The following is a 10,827-nucleotide window of genomic DNA, read 5'->3' on the forward strand; positions in this document are numbered from 1 at the left end:
ATTAATTACTCTAATATATATAAACTAGCCTCATCATATGTACTTTGTGCAATGAGGCTTCTTTTTTTAAAAAAAAAATCATATCACAATATTAAAAGGAAAATTACAAAAAAGATTGGATAAATTTGTTTTGAAGACATGGATTAGTCAGAAAATATTCTATTTGGTAAGAATTTTAAATGGAGTTGGAGAATGCCCCATTTTAGTTTTTGCCTAAGGCTCCAAAATGTCTAGGGCCAGGTGTGCTATTCACACATTCCTACAATAAAGACTGGATTTTTGTCCTATTTTTGCACAATCAGTAGCAGAAATGCCAAATTTCCAACTGTGGTTGCACAATTAGAGATTATGAATAGTACATTTTTTTTATTTAAAAACTCTCTTCCTTTCCTTTTCTTGTTGGTTTCCTTTTGTATTTAAATAAAAGTTTCTAGTATCTTTAGGTGTTAGTGCTCAACTTCAAGACGCATTCTATTTGCTGTTGACGAATTTCCAATAATAATTTTATTGTTAAGAAGCTCCACGCAGGGGGGATATTTGGGTTGAAAAATTTTAATGATATCTTTCATAAACCTAGATTGACATTAACTGTTATTTTTGAGAAAGTGCAAAACAATTTTCTTTTGTTTAAGCTTATCCGTAGGGTGGATTGAAAATTGCTAGTTTTGGATAAATTTACCGCCAAGAAACATTAGACATACCAGACTTACCAGTGTATAACTAAATGCTCCATGCAATTACACCCCTTCTTCACAATTTTTTTTTTTACTTTTTTAACTTTTTAACTAACTTTTTACTTTTTTTTAATATTTTTTTATTTAATAGTTGAGATTGAAAGTTACTTTTTGCAACTTTCAATCTCAATCATTGGTATCACATCGGTATTGCACCAAATCCTAATCCTAAATGAGTGAATGTTATATTTAGCTTTGTAGCTGAGCAGGATGGCAACACTTACGTTTATTGAAGCATTTGGTCTTGAAGCATGCATCAATTTTTTTTTTTTTTTTGGGGTTATTCTGTAGGAAGGTATTATGATGGCGAGGAATGTTGTTCATTCTCAAGTGTCAACTACCATGTTTTCATTATAACTCTTATTACAATGGGTTTTTTTTTTTTTAATAAGATTTTGTTCATTTTTGGATGAAGTTTTTTTCTTGTTTACTTCTATCTTGGATCTATTGTTTGTAAAATAGGCCACGCATCCTTGGAAGACTCTTGAGTTGTAATCCTTGTTTTCAAGAGAACATATTGAGCCGGTCAAGAAGTTGAAAGCTTTACCAATAATTAGAGCACTAATCAATAGCACTTACATGAAATTCCATCATACAAACTGGCTTTTTGGTGGAGAGGCTATGTGGACAATTTGATATAATTCATGTTTTTAAGTCATCCTCAATTTTTAGTACTCACTCCAAGCTAAGACCCAAAATGCTAATAACATAACTCCACCACAACATGCTATTTGTGTAAAAAATTTGTTTAAATTACATCAATTTATCAACACAAAATCAGCTACAACATGGAGTTGGTACTCCATCACAACATGCTATTTGTATAACAAATTTGTTTAAATTACATCAATTCATCAACACAAAATCAGCTACAACACGAAGTTACAACTTGCTCAACAATTCGATTATACAATAACAACAACAGTAGGGCAAGAAGAATTATGCCATGGTAGATACAGGTTAAACCAGACTTTGAATTATTTGGTTTTACCCATTGCATAAGATGAATCTCTAGAAGAGAATCAGCCAATTAAGAGGGTACTGGTGCATTTCTAAGTATGGTGAATCTCCCTCAACACTGCACACCATGCATAGAAAACAGCTTAACATCACTTCAAGTTTCTGTCAGTGCCTTTCCAAAATCAACATAAAATAAAATAAAATAAAATAATCAACTACTGCCAAACCCAAACCAAAATAGTAACTAACAAAGGTAACGGGAGAAAACTGATACATTGTGACAAACTTCAAACTAAGAGCTTATTATTAAGCTAAGAAGCAAAGTTGTTTCAGCAAAAGAAACTAAGAAAAGGATTATTGTTAGTGCTATAAACCAAAGAAAAGCGATATATAATTTGGTATCAAGATTTCTTAATTGCCAAAGCCAAGAGACCCATACACACAACAATTACAAGAAGACCACTTTTCATTCAATCACAGCATTTGGCCATATCCCAAAACCCCATTTTTCAAACTCAAGCCAAAGGGGTTTCGGTCATGTCTAGAAAACAAATAAAAATTGAAACAAAAATAAAAAAAAATGAAATAAAGAATATAAGAGATGGGGACCTGATGGCCACCAACCGTTTTAACGCCAGTGAGAAGCACCACTAGCAGCAGTGGGTGTGGCTTTAAGCAGAAGCTTGGCCGCAACTGGACTTGAGAGATCAAGAAAACAAAGAGAGGCAGTGAAGGAGAGAGTATGGTACAAATAACCTGGGACTTATGAGATTGAGGACCAAATGAAAACGTGAGAAGGGAGGTCAGAGGTTGCTACTGTCGATGGAAGTGCCGCGATGGTGGTGATGATGTTATGGCTACGACAATGGCTAAAGGTAAGACAGTGGCAGGTGGCGGTGACTATGGCTGATAGAGCAATGGTGGCTTGTAAGCAGTCAGGATTGAGAGAGAGCAGAGGGTGAGTCTAGGCAAGATAGAGGGAGAGAGAGAAAAAAAATGAGTCTAAATTTCAGAAAAGAAAATTGCAATCGATGCAATTGATGACATGTCATCCAATCAGAGCCGTAGGATTGAATGGATAGCCACAATCTAAGGTATTGCACGGGGTGGGTATTCCACCAGATCTAAATCTGGGGGAACACAGAACACAGTCACACACATCATTGTTTTTTTCCTTGAAGCTGTAACTCTTCTCCAAAAGTGAGTGTTGGACTAGGAACGCAACACATTTAACCTAACCAAATAATTTTGATAATTGGGAGAGGGGCAATTTAAACCCTGAATATCTCCGTTGTAAACACTAAAAAATTTCCCTAATTCAACCTATCTATCAAGATGGCTTTATGTATAAACGTTACGTAATATACCTCACATATAACAATGGTTCCAATATTTGTGGGCTCTACACCCATATGACAGTGATGCTACATATCGCTGTTAAAAAAAATAAAAATTCCTATATATAAAGCTGGTATGCACCATGATAGCAAAGAATATAAATCTCAACATACCTAAATATGTGGAATTCATGCCATGACAAATGTAATGATTTCTTACTCCTGGAAACCATAGCCCTTCACGACAGAAAATTTCATAACTTTGCAGACTACCTTGGCCAAAGTAACTGACTTACTGATACCAATAACGGTGCAATGTGGCGCAGTACAAGGGGACAAACAAAATCTGATTTAGAACACCTGGGAAGGATCAGGTATAGCTTCAATTTTGAGGGTTTAGGGTTAGGTTTTGGAGGGAAATGACTGGAAAATAATAGGGATTATAGGGTTTCCAAAGGGACAAGGATTGGTAGGGTTTGGGATGGAACAAAGGAGAAACAATTTTCTACATATCACACCTAGGAGTAGTTTGCATCACACAAACGTAGACAAAGATTCATAGCTCTAAACTGAAAATATTATTATTATTCTTCTTCAATAGAAAGTATTACAACCCTTTAAATATAAGTCTAATATGGATACCTATTCCTAGTAGAACTAGGATTTCTTAAAACCCTAATAAGACTTGGACTTTGGGCTTTGGGCTTTTATTACTAAGCCTAAATAAATAACTAAATTAAAATAAAACTAAAGTAAGACCCAATGGACCATAAGCAAAGCCCATTCTAGAATATTAAGAAATTACAAATTTTCCCTTGATACATAAAATCAAATAAAATATAATAACTGTCTTTCCAATGTCTCCGGCATCACGATGATTGCCAAGCGTAATTAAGGTGGTTGGATGGCTGCTTGCAGCAAACTATGAGATTAGGCAGTGCAGTAAAGTGTATGGACCTACTAGGCATGGCTCTTACATCCCACTTTTGGTTCTTAATTTTTTTGCTTTCAATTGATACCCATTAAAGGAGATTACAGTGACACAGTTTAACCTCAATAATAATGTAAACTTTGCTATCAAAGTACAGCATTTGCAATACATATGCACATCAGGATTCAGGACCCCTTGGCAAGAAAAAATTTAACACACAAAAATAATGACCAATTCATCTTATATGCACTGACCTTAAACACGTTTCTGGTACTACGCATAATATCTGACTCTGACTCATCAGGATTCAGCTCAAGAGTGACAGAAATATTATTCTTGTGATCACCACGCAGCACCTCCACAGCCACCTGAGTGCTAAAATAATTAAATATACACTTCTAGAAGCTAATTAAATCAGCTACAGCTCTATAAATTTTTTACTAAGCAACTTTATATATTTTCTGGCTATTAATCAAAAAGTTCCTCGGCCACAGTAAAATGGAATAAGCTCATATATTGCATGATAAGAACATAATAGAAAACCAAACAATTATTTTAGCATGCTTTAAAATTTTCTATTATGCCTTGTAGAGTGGTGTTGCATGTGCAAGAACAATTTAACTTTTTGTTGACTTCTTCTAATGTAACCATATAAGCTTTTAAAACTCATATTTTCCCACATCATTATACTTAACATATTTTTTAATTTGGTTTTCAGAGTTACAAATAATCCTAAACTATGTTAGGATAACTAACCGTGACGCCCAATACTAAATAACTTTTGATTACTGTCCATTTAAACTAAATAGAACTCAGTCTTCTTGGATAAAGCAATTAAGTAATTAACACAAACAAATTTGATTTATTTAGGTTTGATCTTCAATAAAAAGAATCCTTATTAAATTAGGTATGCTCTTTTCTACAAATTTTATGATTATTTTTTAATTTATTAATACTTATTAAAAACGTTAATATATAAAGTCTTCAATTCTATCAAACATTGTCATCAGAGAAAGTTTCACATTTTGAAATAACCATCTCTGTCTCTGCTCCTCACACCATCCCCCCACCCAACACACACACATAGCGCATATGAACATCAAAGAAATGAAAACACAACCATACCTCATCACCCTCTTTATATGCGTCAAGAATTTTAAACATATCATTGCTGTTGGTGACCTTTTTACCATCCACAGATGTTATGATGTCACCCAGAATGCGGGCATGACAATCGGTTTTTCGTAGGCCCTGCAGCATAGAGATTGATCAACAGTCACTGAATGGAAGCAGAAAAAACCATCAAACTTAAAGAAGCTGAAGTCAGCCAAAGAAGGATGATCAAAACAGAGCATCTTGCCTAATAACCAGGAAACTAATTTCAATGGTATTCATAACTCTCAAAGAAAAATGAGCATGACACTTAGCAGGCAGGAAATTCATTTCAAGAAACGCTTTAGCAGCTGGCCCATCCACAGCAACATCTATTACAAGCAGCCAATCCGGTTCATCCAGCAACGGAACATATGACAACGTAATTCCTAAACGTTTAAGACCTTCCCATCTCTCACCAACTGGTCAATAATGCCACGTACCTGGATATGCAAGAAGGATAGTGTCTTAGTCACTCACCAAAAACAAAGAGTATAGCAAACTAGGTTTCACTTGGTTGGGGATATAGAAAAGTGGAAGGATAGAAAATAGGGAGGGGATAGAAAAGTGGGAGATGGCAGAGATTTTAGTTTTCCCTCATGTAAGTTTGGTTGGGAGGATAGAAAAGTAAATGGATAGAAAAGTCATTTATTTGGTTGAGGAGAAAAGTGAGGATGAAAAATGTAGTTTACATAAATTTACTATTATGCACTTAATTATATTAAAAAGTAATTTTTTTTTTAATTAGCATATTACTCATTTTTATTATTTTATAAAAATAAATAAAAGTGAGCATATCACTTTTTTTATTATTATATTAAGTTATACCAATTTTCTTCCTATCTTAAATTATGTTTTTATTTTTGATAAACTTATTAAATTATGTTGGTTAAAAAAATAAAAAATAAAAACTTACTTATCAAACTTACTACCTATCTACCTACATCTTCTTTTTAAATTATCAAATATCAAGCTTTCTAATATAATAAATAAATGAATAGCACAGTTTCTAACTTTTATAAATTAAAAAAAAAATTATATTATATAAATAAATAAAAGAAGAAGCAAAGTTGCTTCATGTTTAAGCCCATTAACTTCAAGTGAATGAGGACTATCTCAACTCCCCAATATCTCATCCCCCTTTCCTTTCCATTCGCAGCACATTACATATACACACACGGAGATATACAAGCAGTAAAAATGGGGATGAAAATTCTCTAGTGCCCTCAAAGGTGCCACCAAAGTCTGCATCAGCATCAGCTTTCCTCTGTTCCTCTCTTTCCACTAAGGATTATTGGTAGATCTTTTTTGTTTTTGTTTTAATATAAAAAATTCTGAACTCTTTAACTGCTACTTCTTTTTATTACGAACCTTTTTTTCCCATCCTTTTTTTGTAATTACTGTGTTCTTATTTTTCTGAATTGAACTAATTTTTTGGACACTATCAAAATAAGATGTTGTAACAGTAAGCAAGGGACAAAAGAGTGATTTTCAGTTCCTTCCAATTTTATCTCCCATTTTTTCTCCAATTTAGAGGGATCAAGTTTTGGTGTGCCCGGTGGAAAGTACACGGGACCACCCATTTTTCATACAAGAGAAAACTAACAAAGTTTTCTCTCCAACTTTTGTCACCCCCCCCCCCCCTCTCAAGGTTTCCATCCCCTCTGCTTTCACCAAACCAAACACAGTGAAAATGAAATTGATTTCCACTCATATATCTTTAGCCCACAAACACAACAGAATGAAAAAAAAAAAAATTCCCAATTAAGATCCATTTGGTTGGAGTGGTAGGAAAGTGAGAAGATAGAAAATGGAAAAGCAATGGAAAAGTAGGGGGATAGAATAGATTTTAGTTTTCTCTCGTGGTGTTTGATTTGGGTGATAAAAAAATGGAAGGATTGAAAACTCTCCCCCACTTTTCTCTCCCTCATTTTGCATCCCCCCACTTTTCACCCTAACCAAATGCACTCTCAGTCTAAAGCATAAAGTTTAAAAAGTTGTGTCTCAATTAAATCTACATGATGCCATACCTAAGTTCTCCTACCAAGAATAAAAAAGTAAAGTCTACATAATAACTCACAGAATGAATAGAAATTGAAAATCCAATACCATAGGATGCACCAAACGTAGTAGTAATAGCCGTGTTTATCCCAATCAGACTTCCAGCACTATCAAAGAGAGGTCCTCCACTATTACCAGGATTTATGGCAGCATTTGTCTTTATAACATCCAGAATAGGTCGACCATTAGCCGGCGAAGCGATTTCTCTGCAGAACCCGCTACAGAAAAGAACACAAAGATCACATAGTAAACACATTTTTTTGTATAAATGTCAAGAAATGCTTATTCCTTGAGAAATAACATGAAAAGGCCACATTTATATTGAGAATATCAGTAGGAAATATGAACTCAGGACCAATATGAACGGTTAGCTCACACGCGCACACGCACACACACACAAAAAAGATATTTGAAATTATTCATTCACATTTTTGTTTCTCCATTAGACTGTAAATAAATAAAAATATTATAAAATATATGTTGTTTCCAAAATACTAAAAGGTTTCACAAAATGTGGAACAACCAAAAAATCACAGCCGATCCTACTAGCATTATGGCAACTTTTCCTATATTAAACAAGGTTCATGCACAAAATTTAGAACACTTTAGAAAAGAGTCAAAACCCTATTATTTATCCCAAATACTAGCATTGAGCAACTAAACTTTAATGAGCTTTGTACCTGATAACACCAATTGTAAGAGTCCCGTCAAGTCCAAACTGTAAAAAAGACCATTAATACATAAGTTTAAATGTTTAATTGATAGGAATCAAGAATTAGTAATATTAGTAAATGATGATTGAAGTCTTGATTTGGCAATCATTGACAACATGCAGAGTTGGAGGCAACCATAGGTAACCAACTCAGATGAATACTAAATAGTCTAGCAATTGATCTAACTATATAGTCTAGCAATTGATCTTTGATAATCTTGAAATTTTACATGCATAAAGAATACAATAAAAACATATAATCTAACGGTTAGATTTACAAAATTCACACCTAGTATATACGAGGAGTTTGTAGAGTTTCTCAAGTACGAGCAATGGCCATTGTAGTTGGCTGTGGGGACCACAAGGATTGTTGGAAGGAGGATCTCTTTTATATATTCTCCTGCTGTTCCGGTTTATGATGTGAATTGTGTCTCCGTTGTTGGAATCTCTAGGTCCACTACTCTATTCTCTTCTCTTTTATCACATTCTGCTTATTATGTTCGGTTTTTGTTTTTAAATTGTGTTTGCTATTTGATGCCATTGTGGTTTTTAGCGGGAACCCTTTGGAGCTGAAGGGATATGGATTCATCTGGGACAATATGGGTCACATTGTTACCAATTGGCATGTTATTCAGAATACTTCTAATTTTAGGTTCGTTCATTTTTTTCTTTTCATTTCCTTGTTTATCAATTTTCTCTCTTTTTTTGGTCTTTTGTTCATTATGTTATTGTTGTAAAAATGAGATTCTTTTTTGTGCGATCACCAAAGCAGTGGAGGGTGGAGAAAGCCCTGTGTGCAACATATATTTCCTTATTGTTCGTGGTGCTATTTATGAACAAGGTCATTATTTTTTACGGCACAGCTTATGATGCAAAAGACGTTAGGTTTTGCAAAAATAAGGATGTTGCTATGTTGCATGCAGAAGAACTTGAAGGCAAAGTGAAGCCTATAAGCATTGGTCCCTTCGCGAACCTACTTGTTGGTCAACCAATTTTTGCTATTGGAAGCCCTGTGAGTATGAGTTTTTAATGCTACTTGCAAAAACATTTTTTTCAATACACTTTCAATCAATTGTGCATTGAAAAAAATATGTTTTGCAAGCAGCGTTAAAAACTCAATACTCACAGGGCTTCCAATAGCAAAAACTTCTTCACCAACACGTAGGTTCACAAAGAGATCAATGCTTATAGGCTTCAGTTTGCCTTCAAGTTCTTCTGCATGCAACACAACAACATCCTTATTTTTGCAAAACCCAACGACTTTTGCATCATAGGCTGAGCGGTCAAAAAGAGTGACCCTGTTCATAAATAGCACCACGAACAATAAGGAAATATATGTTGCACAGAGGGCTCTCTCCACCCTCCACAGCTTTGGTGATCACACAAAAAAGAATCCCATTTCTTACAACAATAACTTAATGAACAAAAGACCAAAAAATGAGAGAGAATTGATAAACAAGGAAATGAAAAGAAAAAAAATGAGCGAACCTAAAATCAGAAGCATTCTGAATGACATGCCAATTGGTAACAATGTGACCCATATTGTCCCACATGAATCCAGATCCCTTCAACCTCAAACCGCTAAAAACCACAATGGCATCAAATAGCAAAACACAATTTAAAAACAAAAACCAAACATAATAAGCAGAATGCAATAAAAGAGAAGAGAATAGTATAGTGGACTTGGAGATTCCAACAACAGAGGCACAGTTCACACAATAAACCCAAACGGTAGGCTTATCCCCCTCCAGATGCATGGAGCACCCGTGATCCTCCTCTGGATGCATGGTGGGCCTGTGAAGTGCAGGCTGATCCTCCTCTGGATGCATGGTGGGCCTGCAAAGCGCAGGCTGATCCTCTGGATGCATGATGGGCCTGTGAAGCGCAGGCTGATGCTCCAAGTGTATTACTTTTCCATTGAGGATTTCAAGGATCTTCATTATTATATATATATATATATCTCTCTCTCTTTCTCTTTGAAACACCAGCAGGACTTTTGTTTTTCATTCCTGTATACGACATCATCCAGTATATGATAATAATACTATAATACTTAGTAAGTAAATAGATGTCAATCATTTTTTTGCTTTGCTTTTTGCAGAAAGCTTTTTACTAATGAAAAAGTTGGTGCCAAACAAAGAACGCAAGTAAGTAATGAACTTCCTTCCCGGAATCAAATATCTTCATCTGCTCATCTGGACTAGAGGCAGAAATTTGGATTGTTTATTGGCTTTATCTCCTTGGTTTCTGTTTTTGACGGAATTGATATGGGATTTAGCTTTGTTCAATGCATTTAAGGGTTTTCTTTAAGAACTCCTTAAGATTGCAATTTAGGAAATTCACCTATCTGGGTTCTTTTCTTAGTTGCAGGATATAATTTCATTGTTAGTTTGTTACCCTTTGTAAATTCGCAGTTCAGTTTAGAGAGGTTGTGGAGGAAGTAAATGAAATGAGATTCAATCCTTCCACGATGAAGTTTGTTTGCCTATACGCCTTTTGTGATTAATTTTAGCACATTCCCATTTTTTTTTATAGAAAAAAAATAAAACAAAATGAGATTAAGAAATTTAAGAAAGATTATCTTAACATCAAGCGGGAGAGAATTTTAACCGATAACATTAGCCAAATTTAAATTCCTTCTACTTCTACCATTTATTATGATTATAAAACCATTTAAAGTTTATAAATGAGTAAAAATCACAAGAGTCATATAGGTTATAACTTATAAGTTTATGGGTGAGTTTGGTTCAACTTTTTAAAAAAGTGCATAANACAGGGAACCTCCCTCTCTTCCTCACAACTTCTCTCAATTTCCTCTTCTCGGTAACTGTGAGTCGAACTTTCAAACTTGTTATGTTTTTATGCTTTTTCTACACTTTTGTTATTAGCATTTTGATTCTCTCTTGTCAAAGCACCATTATCCTTTTGATCATTATACAT

At 34.4% G+C, this 10,827-nt stretch overlaps 1 protein-coding gene across 4 annotated transcripts; it reads right to left on the minus strand.

Annotated features, from left to right (window-relative positions):
- Window positions 1-1,432: 1,432 nt before the first annotated feature.
- On the minus strand, window positions 1,433-10,599 carry LOC112040584 (protease Do-like 1, chloroplastic). 4 transcript variants are annotated; one of them, XR_010631135.1, is made up of 7 exons: window positions 8,177-10,592; window positions 7,856-7,893; window positions 7,224-7,393; window positions 5,323-5,557; window positions 5,088-5,213; window positions 4,217-4,330; window positions 1,433-1,812 (listed from the first exon to the last, which is right to left on the minus strand). XR_010631135.1 is itself a non-coding variant. In XM_065779084.1 (6 exons), the coding sequence occupies exons 3-6, from the start codon at window positions 7,224-7,226 to the stop codon at window positions 1,849-1,851; spliced, it is 261 nt and encodes an 86-aa protein (XP_065635156.1). In that variant the 5' UTR covers window positions 7,227-7,393; window positions 7,856-7,893; window positions 8,177-10,599; the 3' UTR covers window positions 1,433-1,848. The 4 variants fall into 4 exon arrangements, 3 of the variants coding, with proteins under 3 accessions (XP_065635156.1, XP_065635155.1, XP_065635157.1); XM_065779084.1 differs by lacking the exon at window positions 5,323-5,557 and having other exon boundaries at window positions 1,433-1,866; window positions 8,177-10,599; XM_065779083.1 differs by having other exon boundaries at window positions 1,433-1,866; window positions 5,088-5,557; window positions 8,177-10,597.
- Window positions 10,600-10,827: the final 228 nt, after the last annotated feature.

This window comes from Quercus suber, unplaced genomic scaffold, assembly GCF_002906115.3.
Source record: "Quercus suber isolate HL8 unplaced genomic scaffold, Cork oak 2.0 scaffold_198, whole genome shotgun sequence".
Taxonomy (NCBI): domain Eukaryota; kingdom Viridiplantae; phylum Streptophyta; class Magnoliopsida; order Fagales; family Fagaceae; genus Quercus; species Quercus suber.